This window comes from Camponotus vicinus, unplaced genomic scaffold, assembly GCF_025532165.1.
Source record: "Camponotus vicinus isolate PSW18456_S1 unplaced genomic scaffold, iyCamVici1.0 SCAF_1, whole genome shotgun sequence".
Lineage (NCBI taxonomy): Eukaryota > Metazoa > Arthropoda > Insecta > Hymenoptera > Formicidae > Camponotus > Camponotus vicinus.
The window spans coordinates 21460323-21476931 of NW_028141945.1; the positions used below are offsets into that span (position 1 = coordinate 21460323).

Genomic DNA, 16609 nt, shown 5'->3' on the forward strand with positions numbered 1-16609 from the left:
CGTATTAGGATAGATTTAAAAAATTCTCTAGTCTTAAGATTTGAGAAACGACTATGGTCCATATTCTGAATCCTCTTTTATTGATAAAAGTGCCTCTAAAAGTGGCTTATAGCCAATCAGAAGGCTTATAAGCCACTTTTAGAGGCACTTTTATCGATAAAAGAGGATTCAGAATATGGACCTATGAATTCGGACCTGAAAGTAATCTTAGGTTACGTTCCAAAACGTAAGGCCTGAGCAGAATGGCTGCCTTATAATTTTAAGACTATGTTTTATGCCTTAAGTCTTTGTCTTAGGTAACGCACAATACTGTGTGTTATGTCTCGAGTCTTATGTATACGCGAACGTTTGTAAGAAATAAACGTTCGCGTATACATAAGACTCGAGACATAACACACAGTATTGTGCGTTACCTAAGACAAAGACCTAAGGCATAAAACATAGTCTTAAAATCTTAAGGCAGCCATTCTGCTCAGGCCCTAAGTAACCGAGGAAATTTTACTCGGATGGCCGTTCCGAAACTCTTTTAAGCCTTTCCGATTGGTTCAAATCGGCCATCGAGTAAAATTTTCCTCGGTTACTTAGGCCGGTATTCATAGGTCCATATTCTGAATCCTCTTTTATCGATAAAAGAGCCTTATGATATATAAGATATCAAGGTCCATATTCTGAATCCTCTTTTATTGATAAAAGTGCCTTAAAAGTGGCTTATAAGCCTTCTGATTGGCTGTAAGCCACTTTTAGAGGCACTTTTATCGATAAAAGAGGATTCAGAATATGGACCCAAGTATTAAGAGAATACTCGACTGTGATTGGTCAATTTCTTAAGTCTTACGCCTCAAGTCTCCTTAAAATCTCATTGTAGACGCCGCATTAAGTCTGGTCCGAGGTTGACTTAAGACCTCATTCAACCAATCAAATGGCTGCGTAGCATTTCAAGCTCGAACTTAAGACGATCTCAAATATAAGATCGGACTATGGTCCATATTCTGAATCCTCTTTTAACGATAAAAGTGCCTCTAAAAGTGGCTTATAAGCCTTTTGATTGGCTATAAGCCACTTTTAGAAGCACTTTTATCGATAAAAGAGGATTCAGAATATGGACCTATGAATACCGGCCTTACGTTTTGGAACGTAACCATAATGGGTCTGTTCTTATCGCCTCGTTCATGATGTGAAAGAAATAAAGTACATTTTTAAAATTTTATTTTTAATTATATACAGAAGTAAACTATATTTTATATCAAAATGTCAGAGAAAAAAAGAGTACTTATGATATGTTTAGATAAAAATATGCATATAATGGAAAGGAAAAAGAATTGTTTAAATTTATATATGATGGTTATACAGGGTGACCCATTTTAACTTAGGCAGCCAAATAACTCGAAAACTAAACCCAGCAAACAAAAATGTTTCAGACAAAAGTTGTATGGTTTCGAGGGGGACATAAGATGGTACCATTGGTTTGACCTTGAAGAGTTATTTGAAGGTCACATGAAAGTCATCTTCAATTTCTTAAATGGAACCTACTATTTGTCATTGCATATTCTTGTAGCTTATCTCGAGAGCTTTCCAAAACACTATAATTAAGTACCTTTTCGTTAAGTACTTTTTGAGTTATGAGGCTTGAAATAATTTCTTAATTTTACATAAACCGTAAAATATCTTGTAAAATATTAATTTTTCGATTATCTTACCTTAATACTTTTACGTACAAAATAATGAGAGGAATCAATTGGTGTAAAGAAAACATATAGTTGTTTTGAAGAAGAAATATGTAATTTGCAGTTAACAATTCCATATTTTTTCTTAAAAACAACTATGTGTTTTCTTTACACCAATTAATTCCTCTCATTATTTTGTACATAAAAGTATTAAGGTAAGATAATCGAAAAATGAATATTTTACAAGATATTTTACGGTTTATGTAAAATTAAGAAATTATTTCAAGCCTCATAACTCAAAAAGTACTTAACGAAAAGGTACTTAATTATAGTGTTTTGGAAAGCTCTCGAGATAAGCTACAAGAATATGCAATGACAAATAGTAGGTTCCATTTAAGAAATTGAAGATGACTTTCATGTGACCTTCAAATAACTCTTCAAGGTCAAACCAATGATACCATCTTATGTCCCCCTCGAAACCATACAACTTTTGTCTGAAACATTTTTGTTTGCTGGGTTTAGTTTTCGAGTTATTTGGCTGCCTAAGTTAAAATGGGTCACCCTGTATATGATGTTTATTAAATTAGATGATGTTTATTATGTAGTTGTGATATTTATTAATTACTTGCTAATATTTCATATTAGGCTAGTAGGCTTAGTAGGCAATATTTGTCGTTCACCGATAGCAGAAGCTGTATTTGAAAATGAAATGAGTAAGAGAGGTTTGAGGAATCAATGGGAAGTAGAAAGTGCTGCTATAATGGGATATCATACAGGTAAAGTGCCAAATCATAGAGCTTTGAGTACGCTAAAGAAAAATGGGATCACTAGATACTCTTACAGAGCACGCCAAGTAAGACTATAGCTGAAATTAAACGTTATAATTATAATAAATTCCTATTAATTGTAATTGATATAAATAACAATATATAATCTTAACTTTTTATATAAATCTTTTTTATATAAATAACTTGTAAAATTTTTTTTATAAGAAAAATGAATATTATGACTAAAATTAAATAATTAATAATTAATTAGAATTATTCGAGTCATTGCTTATTGTATTTAAATCTCTTTTATTTATATAGATTACACAAGATGATTTTGATAAGTTTGATTGGATATTTGGCATGGACAATGCTAATATTCAAGATTTAAATAATCTAAAGCCAAAAGAATGTCGGGCAAAAGTGGAACTTCTAGGAAGTTATGATCCAAATGGAGAAATCATAATACGAGATCCATATTTTGTATGTCATCCTTGTGTGTGTGTGTGAACATCTATAGGATTAGGAAACAGAATGGGAATGTTAAATTATTTTTAATTTTCCTGCAGGATGCTGGTAGTGCAGGATTTCAAAAGGCTTATGAACAATGCCTGAGAAGTGTAACAGCATTTTTGAACAAATATGCAAATTAATATGAAGAGTAACCTAAATATTAATTTAAATACAATTTTAGGAAAATACATTTTAATGTAAACTAATAAAATTTTATATTACAATTTTTTGTGATTTGTGACTGCTATTTAAAATATTGAGAATTATGTTGTTTTTTTTCAATTCTGAATATTTACTTCGTGATTTTTTCATTTTCAATATTAAATATTGTGATTTTTTCATTTTCAATATTAAATATTTTGGAACAAATAAAATTGAAATTCTTAAAATATATCTTTAATGTGTATGTAAAATTTAATAAAGAGTCATTTTTGTGAAGAATTATATTTCACTATATTTCACTTATATCTAATATATTACATTGAATAGATTTTCAATGCTTTAAAGTCTACAAAAAACATATATAATAAGCACATACTGTGATCAGTGTATATTATAAGCATTGATATAATAATAGAATACAAGATAAATTAAAAATTCGCACATGCGCATCGCAAATAAAGTTCTGAGCCAGACCACCGACGAGATATTAAAGATCGACAGTCCTAGATAAATTTTCATGTCCACCAAGTGGACCCAGTGGGCCTGGAGATGATAGAAGATTGATGATATCACCGACCATTTTGATTATATCAAAGACAATTATAAAAGTTATTTAAACCATGCAAGTATTTTAGGTCATTTACTATTGTTTTATTATTGAAAATGTATAAATTGTTTATGTAGCTGTTTCAAGAATAACAAAATAAACATTTATTGTATCATTATTGTATTATCGACCATGCACAGGGGCATAGCCAGGTAGAAATGTTAGAGCAGGCAAGAAAACTGACAGAGAAGTTTCGCTGCCCGATGAGCAAAAAAAAAAGGAATATTTATGAAAAAGTATTATTGTGAATAATACAATATTACAAACAACTTGCAAATAATTGAACAAAAATTAATATAATTATTTTTAAATTGCTTCATTTTTCAAGAGCAGGCAAAGCCTGCTCTTGCCCCTCCTCGTGGCTACGCCCCTGACTGTGCATAGATTTTTCACAAGAATGAAATTTGCACACACGTATATCTCTCACACGAGTACATTCAAGAATCGGCCTCCATTCTTTAATAGTATCTCATCATGATCAAACAGGAAGAGAATGTCTCTCGAACTTAATTGACAATATATGCTTATTATACAGGGCGATCCTGAAAAACGTTATGTCTTTAAAATGACGTATTCCTGACACCATTCTAAGACAATTTTTCCTTTACCAAAATTTGATTTGAAGCGTAGTTTTTGAATTATGAGCAAAAATAGTTAGTAAATCACGCGTCGGGTACAGAAGGCAGGCAGGAGCGGCGCGGCGTGCCGCGAGCGCGGGCGCAGCTGACCGCCCGACGGGTGATTATCACCGCATGAGTCGCTAACTATTTTATCTTATAACATAAAATTATGATTTAAATAAAATTTTGGTAAAGAAGAAAATGTCTTAGAATTACGTCAGAAATACATGTTCCTTAAAATAACGTTATTTTAATAATAAAAAGTTGTTCCGGATCGCCGGCCGTCCGACGTTGCAATCAGCTGATTGCTACACGCGATGTGTGTATGGCGGAGTGTGTGCGTAAGAGAGAGAGAGAGAGAGAGAGAGAGAGAGAGAGAGAGAGGGAGGGTAGGAGGGACAGACATTCATACACACGCACGCACTTTTTTTCTCGCTCTCTTTCTCTCTTTTACGCAACACTCATACACTCTCTCATTCAGTCTCTCACTCACACTCTCTCGGTCACTCACTCACTCACTCACCTGCTTACCCACTTGCTCACTCACCTTGTAGCAGCGTAGCGAATCTTCATGCTATGTATTGTTGTTATCTGCTGCACGGTTATGATTGCTAGAGATGCGCGACACATCGAAATTTTTTCGATTATTAGTCTCACACTCGATTGACACAATACAGATTACACGATAACGAGTTTACTGTTTATTCACTCACTATTGATTTATCGATACCAAAAATTACTTTCAAAGAAACGCGAATGCAAACAGCACATGACTCGACGCGAAGCGACGGACCGCGGAGACTGCGCGACCACAAAAGTTATGTTGCCAGAAACGCGACACGCGACATCTAACAAACGACTTGCGCGTGGCGCGTGATTGACGCGAGATAAGACGAACGATCGGCTAAAACCTTCGCATTGCGAATGCGGTAGAAAACATGAAACGTATAATGACATACTTAAAAAATTAATTATTTATTATAAATAATAACTATTTCTAATTATAATAAATAATTATTATTTTAAAAAGCATGTGTTGTACGTTATTACGTTTTCGAAATTATTGCATTCACGATGCGAAGATGTAAGTCGATCGCAAGAATAATGTAATTTTAATTACATTCAAGTCGTTTGTTAGATGTCGCGTGTCGCGTTTCTGGCAACAGAACTTTTGTGGTCGCGCAGTCTCCGCGGTCCGTCGCTTCGCGTCGAGTCATGTGCTGTTTGCATTCGCGTTTCTTTGAAAGTAATTTTTGGTATCGATAAATCAATAGTGAGTGAATAAACAGTAAATTCGTTATCGCGTAATCTGATTGTGTCAATCGAGTGTGAGACTAATAATCGAAAAAATTTCGATGTGTCGCGCATCTCTAGCAATCATAACCGTGCAGCAGATAACAACAATACATAGCATGAAGATTCGCTACGCTGCTACAAGGTGAGTGAGCAAGTGAGTAAGCAGGTGAGTGAGTGAGTGAGTGACCGAGAGAGTGTGAGTGAGAGACTGAATGAGAGAGTGTATGAGTGTTGCGTAAAAGAGAGAAAGAGAGCGAGAAAAAAAGTGCGTGCGTGTGTATGAATGTCTGTCCCTCCTATCCTCCCTCTCTCTCTCTTTCTCTCTCTTTCTCTCTCTCTCTTACGCACACACTCCGCCATACACACATCGCGTGTAGCAATCAGCTGATTGCAACGTCGGACGGCCGGCGATCCGGAACAATTTTTCATTATTAAAATAACGTTATTTTAAGGAACACGTATTTCTGACGTAATTCTAAGACATTTTCTTCTTTACCAAAATTTTATTTAAAGTATAATTTTATGTTATAAGATAAAATAGTTAGCGACTCATGCGGTGATAATCACCCGTCGGGCGGTCAGCTGCGCCCGCGCTCGCGGCACGCCGCGCCGCTCCTGCCTGCCTTCTGTACCCGACGCGTGATTTACTATTTTTGCTCATAATTCAAAAACTACGCTTCAAATCAAATTTTGGTAAAGGAAAAATTGTCTTAGAATGGTGTCAGGAATACGTCATTTTAAAGACATAACGTTTTTCAGGATCGCCCTGTATATCGAATGCATGCGACACAATCGGCATACGCTGACGCTCGTGCACTCGTAACTAATAACGCGATCTACGGTGCACAAGAATTCTAATAAACCGCGAGTAACATACAAGAATTCAGAATAATCGTAAAACGGATCACAAATAGACGCGTGTCCGCACAGCTTGACAGCTGGGCTCAGACTCTCTGACAGTCGTTGTTTATAACAACATCTTGACAACGCGCGGGGAAACGATCTTCTTCGAAAGAATTCGACGGATGACGAATACATTCAGCGGGATGGGACGCGGGGACGCAACAATATAATAAATAACGAATGTGATAAATAATTTATATTAATGACTTACATCATATCTTATTGGCTCATCCATTTCCAAAACCTCCTTCTTTCTTTTGCTTTCTTCGCTTTTTTCTCGTGGCACTCAATCCTCGTTGCACTGATTTGAATTCCTCGTTGCACTTACACTCATTCACGAAAAGTTCCTCGTTGAACTTGCAATTGTGTTCAGAGAAAGAATTTGATAATATATGATACGTCTCACATCACTACTTCACTGCTCAAGAGCCACTGAGCGAATGATCGTAAGTCAGAAACATTACCGCGGTACTGTTTATATCGCCAAGGTTGACTATGTAAAGAAAGAATTTGATAATATGTGAAACGTCTCTCACGTCACTATTCAAGATCGCTGTGCAAATGATAATAAAGCCGTGTAACGTATTAACAATAGCGCGATACTGTCTATCAAGGTCGAACACGGTGTTATTGATAATTCTCTCGTTGCCGAAATATTTTCTGTAATATAAAATATTTGCGCGAGGAATATTAAATTATAGAAGTGTTTTAATTTATTGATTAAGATTAATTGATTATTTATTAAACTATTCATCATTCATGAAGTCTTTTGTTACGCTAATTATTTGCATCTATAATTCGATTGTTTTACTTCGTGTTCTCTCACAATCCAATATTGAGATTGCCAAGTAGAATGATAAAGTAACACGGATGGAATATATTTGTGACTCTAAGTGTTAAAATAATAATTATTGTCCGTAAAGATTGCAAACATTGATGTGATTATTTGATATGTTGGATTCCTATCACATTAAATCGATTCTCAATTAAATTGTATATTGTTTAATTAAGGATTGAAAAAATTTAAAGCATTGGTCGAAATATATTTAATTCTAATATTGTTAAAGAAATATTATAAGCATATAATAAGCATCGATGAATAAAAGATTATAATATATTTAATTCTCTTGTCCCCTTTCATGTATCCCCTGTTTCAATTTTTATTCGCATCAATGAATGATTACTGAAATAAAGCCAAATTACTACAAATTTTTATAAATTATATTTTATAATAAAATATAAAATTAATGTGTGTATTTATCATATTACAAATTATTTAATTATTTAATCATTTGGCTTTATATTAAGTTAAAGTAAAATTTAAAATGGCATGCGATTAGGGCACGCGGTTAGGACACGTGACTAAAATATATACATGATTAGGTGAGGTGATGATTAGAGATAGGTTCCTCAAATCTCGAATAATTTTAGTTAATCAGGAAGTAGGGTTGTTAAGGCTATTAAGTAAAATCATTAGAATTCTTCTATTAATATCAGGGTTGTTAGCGCTCTTAAGATCATTAGAATTCTGTAATAGTAGGATTGTTAGAGCTATTAAAATTATTAGAATCCTTTAATAGTAGGGTTGTTAGGGCTATTAAGTAAGATTCATTCTTTCTTTTAATATTCCAATAATCCTAGGGGTAAATTAAAATTATTTTCATTAAGTTGAATTTATTTTTAAAAACGTTGTAAAAATAAATATAACATGTTTTAAAAATAAAAATGTTTTAAAACTGAAATTTAAATTATCAAAATTATCTTCAGAAATATTAAAGAAATTGCATAATTATTAACGTTATTAAGAAACCTTAACATGTTATATTTTATTTTAAAACTTAAAAATAGATGTGTATTAAATCAAATATAATATTAAATCCAAATGTTAATGCTATCAATATCAAATTATTATATCGATATTATTAAATATTTGAATAAATCGAATATTATTATTTGATATTGATAGCATCATAAATTTGTAAATTGTAAATTGTAAATTATAAATAGTTATAATTGTATTTTAATTATAATTTAACATTGATATTTTAATTGTAAAATACAATACAATTATGACTATAATTATATTATATGAAATTGTATTTACGATTGTAAATTCTTATGTAAATTACACGAAAAATTATCGAAAGTATACGTATAATGATTACATAATAGTAATTGACATAATAGTAATTCATTAAATTAAAATATTTGTTTCTGTAGTATATATTTTCGGAATATTCATAAAAGAGTAACTGTTTGTATTTTCATGTCAAAGAGTCATTAATAAATTTGGAAAATTTTTATATAAAATGTAAAAATTCGATGCTAAATTAATGCTAAATTAATTATAAAATTTGACGGACGCCTTCGTTACAGAATCGCGAGTCAATTATTATAAATTTAATGATATGCTTTCCGTTAGCTTTATTTATTTATGAATTCCATATCGCACGGAACTGAATATTCTTAAAATAAATTATTAAATTATGATTGCGAAAATACCGTGTTCTTTCCGCATTCTCTTCGCGTCCTTATACAAGATTATCATTTTAACAGAAGAATTTTATCGCTGTCGCTCTCGTCAGATAATATTCCTAAATATTGCTCATTAAATATAAAGAAATGTCGAATAAGAAAGTGAAGATTCGATGTGATAAATCAACGATTAAATATTAGCTTCACAAAATTTAACGATCACCTTCGATATTATATAATCGCGAGTTAATTATTATGAATTTAATAATTTGTTTTTTCAGTTATATTTGTATTTACGAATTTTTTTTTCGTATCGGAAAATATTCATAAATAAATTAATAAATTACCGTTGCGAAAACACCGTGTTTTTCTCGCGTTCTTTTTCGCGTTCTTAGACGAGATCGTCGTTTTAATAAAAGAGTTATCATTGTTCCTTCCGTTAAATAAACGTTAATGTTGAAAGTTGCGTGGCTCGTATCGCCGAGAAGTCGAAACGATTTTCATCATGGAGAATTATTTCTCACCAGTTCTTGTGAGATCCATTCGCGACGTCTAGTTCGGTGCCCTGTTAAAAATTGGGAATTTTTATTGTAAGATTGAAGGAACTAATCCCAGGTTTTCCTGGCAATTTCCGAAAGCAATGATTTTGATAGTAATTCAACGATGAACGCCATACGCTTCTTTAAAGTCGAATTAATTAAATAATATATATTTAGATGAGAGAAATGTATCTTTTCTTTTCTTCATTAAAAATGTTTAATCATTATTAAAATTGGTATTATTATTGTTTATACAGGGTGACCCATTTTAACTTAGGCAGCCAAATAACTCGAAAACTAAACCCAGCAAACAAAAATGTTTCAGACAAAAGTTGTATGGTTTCGAGGGGGACATAAGACGGTACCATTGGTTTGACCTTGAAGAGTTATTTGAAGGTCACATGAAAGTCATCTTCAATTTCTTAAATGGAACCTACTATTTGTCATTGCATATTCTTGTAGCTTATCTCGAGAGCTTTCCAAAACACTATAATTAAGTACCTTTTCGTTAAGTACTTTTTGAGTTATGAGGCTTGAAATAATTTCTTAATTTTACATAAACCGTAAAATATCTTGTAAAATATTCATTTTTCGATTATCTTACCTTAATACTTTTATGTACAAAATAATGAGAGGAATCAATTGGTGTAAAGAAAACACATAGTTGTTTTGAAGAAAAAATATGTAATTTGCAATTAACAATTCCATAGGCTGCCTAAGTTAAAATGGGTCACCCTGTATATATATATATATTTTTTTTTTATTTATTTATTTCAGCTATACGCCAAGAAAGGACTTGGTTTACATTTCTTACTTAAAAGAACACACATCCATCCACACATCATCCCTCTTTCCTCTTTACATAAACGCCGCAATACATTATTATTTACAACCGTTATATTTTAAAGCTATTTCCATTACTGCTCCTACTCACGCTCCTTCCCCATTTGTCTCTTACTCATTTTTCTTTTCCTCTATCCTATCTTTTTTTATTGTTTATATATATAATGCCAGAAAGATTTAATAGTAGATTAAATATGGATATAGCGTTGTGTATAAATTTTAATTTTTCAAATAATTTCATATTGTAATTAATTTGTATAAATTTTTTGATAATAATGATTACGAACGAATATATTTTTAATTAATATAATTTGTCTCTTTTGAAAAATTATTTCTAGGTACTGGGGATATTAACATTAATTTTTAGTTTCTTTTAAGAAACTATTTGCAGGTATTGGACATCCATCGCCATTTTGAAATATTAGTTTTTAGGTATATACCATTTTATATATATGTATAATAAAATACATGCACAAATTCACGTATCCAAAATATTTTTATAATTTTTAATAATGTTATATATTATATATAAGCGAAATTATACCTGAATGTTACATAAAATGTGCGAATACTTCAAAATTTCGAGACAAATTGAATGGGCACCCCTATATCAGTAAGATATTCATTAAAAGAAAAGAAATTATTAATTTAACCGTTATAAGAATAAGAATCTAGAGAATTAATCCAGAATTAATTGTTTAAAATTATTTGATTTATTTTATTTTGCACACTGTTCGAATTGAAATTTTTTAAATCTTGCTGATATCGGGTTCGATTCGTCTCGCGCGCGCGAACGGTATCCTAAATTATATGTGTTCGCACATTTAACACAAACTCCAATAATGCATGTATTTTATTATTTATAAATATAATCGTTCGTAATCACATTTCAATAAAAAAGGTCGTTATATTCATTTAATTTTCAATAAAGAAATATATTTCTTAATAATGGAAGAACATGTTTTCTGATGTGCATATCAATTTCGTGAATTGAAGATAATGACGAGGGATAATTGTCGTTGATTTATTATTGAAATCATTGCTATTGGGAATAGTCGGGAAGATCCAGGATTCGTTCCCTCCTACAGTGAAGTTCCCGACGTTCAATGGATCACTTAACTTTTCTTCGCAGATTGATCTTGCGAAATCTGATGAAACAAGATGTTAATCGTTCTCCATTTTTAAGATCGCTCCTCTTTTTATCGGATTACCGGTATGTCACTCGCGTATCTGCAATTAAATATTCTGAATATTATCGATTTATTTATTCATCGCGTTTTATCACGAATTTTAAATCGCGATTTATCTTATAAAAATTCGCAAGTAAATCGGTCGGTGAATTGCATATTCACAAACATTACAGACCTCAAATGTTTGTCGAAATATTTTCGATTTTCTATATTTACGTGATAATAATTATATCGCGCACGTGTCTATTGAGAGCTTCGATTATTATATTATAAAAATTATACGTATCGCGATCAAATATTCTGCATATTATCGACTTATTTATTCGTCGCGTTGTCTGAATTCGAGTCGCGATTTATCTTATAAAGATTCGCAATTGACTCGGTGAGTACTGTATTCGTAAATATTACAGTCATCAAATTGTCTGTCAAAATATCTTCGCATTTATGTGATAATTACATATATCACGCGCGATTATAATGTCTTTTGAGGCGCTTCGATTATTATATTATAAAAGGTATACATATCACAATCGGATATTCCGAATATTATCGATTTATTTATTCGTCGCATTTTCTCGGGAATTTTAAATCGCGATTTATCTTATAATTTAATCGTTGACTTATACATTGAAGCTTTGTTTATCTTTCCACGTCTTTGAATATTGTTTTTAATAGTTCGTGCAAAATGCTGGTAGTGCAAATATTTTCTTCTATAATTTAAAAGACGATCGATAACTTTATTAATGACTGTTTTAAACGTGATTCTTTACATTATTTAAATCTTATTAAACTCTACAATTACATCGATTATTAGAGGGACTTTGAAAATCATTCGTTCCGTTATTTTCTATTAAACGTGGCCACAATGCGATTTTTAATTATATTTTAAAGCTTATAGAGCTCATTTCATCTTATTCAGCTAATCATGCGCGAAATAGGATATGTATTTTATTCTCAATCGTGAAATTCGTATAAAGTCGCGTATAAATCGGACAGTGAATTTTATGTTCATAAACAATACGGATCACAAATGTTAGCCAAAATATCTTCGTCTGTCATCATTTGTGTGATAATAATTATATCGCACGCGTGTCTATTGATAGTTTCGATTATCATATTATAAAAATTATGCGTATCTCCCAATCGAATATTCCGATTATTGTCGATTTATTTATTTGTCGCGTTTTCTCGCGAATTTTAAATCGCGATTTATTTAGTAATTTAATTGTTGATTTCGAAGTTTATTCTATGTTTTCATTTTGAATATTTCTTTTGATAATCTATACAAAATGCGCCAGTAATGCAAATACTTTCTTTTACAATCGAAAAAACGATCAATAATTTTATTAATGATTCTTTTGATCACGATTATTTACGTTATATAAAACTTATTAAATTCTATTATTGCATATCTATTATTAATAATAAATGTCGCGTAATTAATTTTTGCTGATCAGTCTCGTCTGGACCATGTACAAATTTTTAGTAAATTTTATATTATACGTATATTTTGGACATTTTCGTGTAATAAATTATTCCATGTAATAAATTATTTTGTATTAAATTTCGAATTATATTTTATATTAAATTTGTATTATATTTTGTCATATATTTTGTAATATGTATTTAGCATAAAAATATTATGCTTAAAAATATTATGTTGGTATGAAAATTATAATAAAAATATATAAAAATAATGTTAGCTGTATTAAAATGGAACATATGAATTCTTTATATTTTATATAAAGGAAAAGACTTAAAATATTTTGCAACATCTATATTTTTCGAGTCTTAATTATAAAAACTTCAGAAGAAGTCGATCAGTGATTAATTTGACAAATTCTATACATGTATTAATAATTAAATTTTTAAATAATTAAAAAAATGATTGATAAATATCAAAGATCAGTTTACTGCTAATTAAGAAGATTTATAGAAATACGGTTAAAAATGTTTTTATCCCACAGCAGGCATTTTGTGTTTTATAAATAAAAAGATATAAATATGACAATAAATATAGAAAAATATTTATTTCATCTTTGAATATTACAGTATCTTTCGCGATTGAATAATTTATTTACTATCAATTTACATACATAAGTATCTTATTATACAGCACTACCGGCATTTCGTGCACATAGCACGGAACAAAACCAGAAACTGTGCACATTATATATTACCCTTTGAGAACATTCATGGACATTGGCTTTGTAGTTCATGTCCACGTTTTCAATGTCCATAGAGGGAGTATCGCTTTCAGGGATCACCTAAAAGCAGGCCATGACACCTCTCAGTCTTCTCTCTGTCATTTCTGCTAAAAAGAACGTTTCAGTGTACACTTTCTGAACTAGTGTAGCCAGTTTAGCTAAAAAGAACAAACCTATTGCGTCCAATGTCCGATGTATGACGTCCGATTGGATACAGTGGGCTTTGGGCGCAATGTAAATCCTCTTTTTGGGTGTGTTCCGAATTACGCATGAAGCGCGTAGACTGCATAGAAAATCGTTCCGATTTAACTAATGCGCGCATTGGGGTAGCGCTTTAGTAGCGCTGAGAATTCTCTAGATTGTACTAATCGTACTAAATTCTTAGCACTCCTTCTAGCGCATTGACTGCCTCTACTCTCGACTTGAGGCAGTTGATGCATTGATGCGTTTATGCGATTTATGCGTTTCATGCGTAATTCGAAACACAATAACGGATAACAGATTCTTTGTGACGATGGAAAAACAACAATTATATGAATTTCCAGTTTTAATTGAAGAGACTAATGAAATAATAACTGTTTTTAAATAAAAATGATATGGAGAAAGCAAGCCAAGCTAATATTAATATATTATTTTACCTTGATTTATTATTTTATTTTATTTATATTTATACATATTTATTATTTATTTATATTTATATTTATTATTATTAATATTTATTAATATTTATATTTATTATTATTTATTTATTTACATTTATATTTATATTTATATTTATATTTATTATTTATTTTTTATTTTATTTGTATTTATTATTTTATTCTATTTTTATTTATTTATTTTTATTATTTTACATTTTAAAATCGTATTAGCGCACAGAATGCGCAAATACCGTTCCGAATAATTAAAGCGCTTCATGCGCATTGATAAAACGGAACGATTTTGAAGCGCTGCGCAACGGTAATACAGTCTATGCGTTACATGCGTAAATCGGAACGCACCCTCAATGAGCTAAACTTCGGTTAGAGTAAGTTGTGGAACTAGGCCTTATAGTTTAGAAACTAAGCTCCGGACAAAATTTTGCAAAAGGAAAAATCGTCGTAGAATTCACTCAAGAATTCGATATTTTAAAGACAAATGTTTGTTTAGAATCACCCTGTATATACAGGGTGTCAGGAAATTTTTCGCAGTCCCGAAATGTGAAGGTAGATTGGCTCAAATTAAGAAGGAAGGTCCTATACTATTTTGCGATATTTGCAATAATTAACAAAAAATTAATTAAAGAAGATTGGCCAATGCGCGTGGCTAGAAGTGCGTGGCGGTGAAGGCGGTCTCACTGTAACATAATGATGACGCGCGGCGAAGCGGTGATTGGGGAGGGGAAGAGCGATGAGTGTGTAGGCGCGCGGCAAAGACTCTTCTCCTCCCCAATCATCGCTTCGCCGCGCGCCGTCATTATCTTACAGTGAGTACGTTTACACGGCAACGTTAATCAGGTTTAGTAACAACCGTTGTTGTTGCAACTACTGGTGTTGTGGCTTCCCTCCATCTGGACAAAATACAGATAAATGGGTTTACGAACGCACTAGCGCCATCACATACCTCGCCCCGATCCACCAAAGACATAGAGGCACTCACTCTAGTGTGTCTCGTCGTCCGAAGCGGACGCAAGTTACCAAAGACTGAAACCATAGTTGTAAATTCCTTTGTTGTAAAATATATTTTTATAAAGACAAACTGAATGTATCAATCCACCCGGCATCGAACGACAGTTAATAGGAGGTCTTTAATAATCTGACTCCCTATAGTGGTAACCACCGACGTGAGATATATTTTTTTTTCCCGCCTCGCACCACGTGGCGAACGAAGACACGTGGCGATATTTAGGCAAGAGGTATGCCGATTGAACATTCGCCAACAAGACTAGTCAAAGGAAGCAACACCGAGCACACGACGTCCGTCGAGGAAAAATCATTCGACAACCCTTATCCGAAAGCTATGAATAACGACGGAGAGGGATCAAAAAGCGCAAACATCGACGCTGTCCAGGCAGTGCGCTTACCACCATTTTGGAAAGACAATCCGGCATTGTGGTTCGCACAAGCCGAAGCAGCTTTTGCAATACACCGAATAACAAGTGACGAATCAAAATTTCGCTACATAGTACTCAATGCTGATCAACCCGTTCTTCCCTTCGTGGCGGATTTGATAACTAACCCACCTGAGCAAGACAAATATCAAACCTTGAAAGATCGCATATGCTCGATTCTGGCAGAGACAAGTGCAACGAAGATCAGAAGACTTTTAGGCTCACATGAACTAGGAGACGAGAAACCCTCCATCTTCCTACAACGTCTACGGAATTTGGCAGCAGGTCAGGTAACGGATGAAATTCTAAAATCTATATTTATGGAACAACTCCCAGAAAGTGTGCGTACCATCCTGGCAATTAGCGAAGTTCAAGATTTAGCAAAGCTAGCGGCCCAGGCAGATAAGGTGATAGAAATGGCCAGACCAGCAGCGACAGCAATCCAGACTATCACCGAAAAACAGACAGACGCAGACAACCAGATCCTGCAGGAGATTGCGGAACTGAGGAAACAAGTCAAGAAACTCTCCGTAAGAGATAAATATAGGCGACGCAGTAGATCGCGAGGACATTCCAGCGGCCGAGAACGAGCAGACAACCGCGAACGTTCACATCACCGTCAAGACCGCGAAGGTAACGCCGAGTACTGCTATTATCACAACAGATTCGGCGACAAAGCGTTTAGATGCGTACAACCTTGCACATTTAATAAGCCGAAGGCGGTGGAAAACTAA

The 16609-nt window shown here is 32.5% G+C and overlaps 2 protein-coding genes across 2 annotated transcripts; both read left to right on the forward strand.

Moving 5' to 3' along the window:
* Positions 1–1124: 1124 nt before the first annotated feature.
* Positions 1125–3836, forward strand: LOC145971355 (low molecular weight phosphotyrosine protein phosphatase-like). Its single transcript, XM_083098905.1, has 4 exons — positions 1125–1282; positions 2324–2517; positions 2753–2914; positions 3001–3836. Exons 1-4 carry the CDS (start codon positions 1249–1251, stop codon positions 3082–3084), a joined length of 474 nt encoding a protein of 157 aa, XP_082955031.1. The 5' UTR covers positions 1125–1248; the 3' UTR covers positions 3085–3836.
* Positions 3837–15682: 11846 nt separating this feature from the next.
* On the forward strand, positions 15683–16609 carry LOC145969644 (uncharacterized). The gene has a single exon (XM_083096137.1). It carries the CDS (start codon positions 15683–15685, stop codon positions 16607–16609), a length of 927 nt encoding a protein of 308 aa, XP_082952263.1.

Bases quoted from the DNA above. Each gene is read 5' to 3' on its own strand.
- LOC145971355 (XM_083098905.1), top strand. From the start codon at position 1,249: ATGTCAGAGAAAAAAAGAGTACTTATGATATGTT. The intron at 1,283-2,323 runs TAGATAAAAATA...TAGTAGGCTTAG, and splicing joins AAGAGTACTTATGATATGTT to TAGGCAATATTTGTCGTTCA. The intron at 2,915-3,000 runs GTATGTCATCCT...ATTTTCCTGCAG, and splicing joins TAATACGAGATCCATATTTT to GATGCTGGTAGTGCAGGATT.
- LOC145969644 (XM_083096137.1), top strand. From the start codon at position 15,683: ATGCCGATTGAACATTCGCCAACAAGACTAGTCAAAGGAAGCAACACC.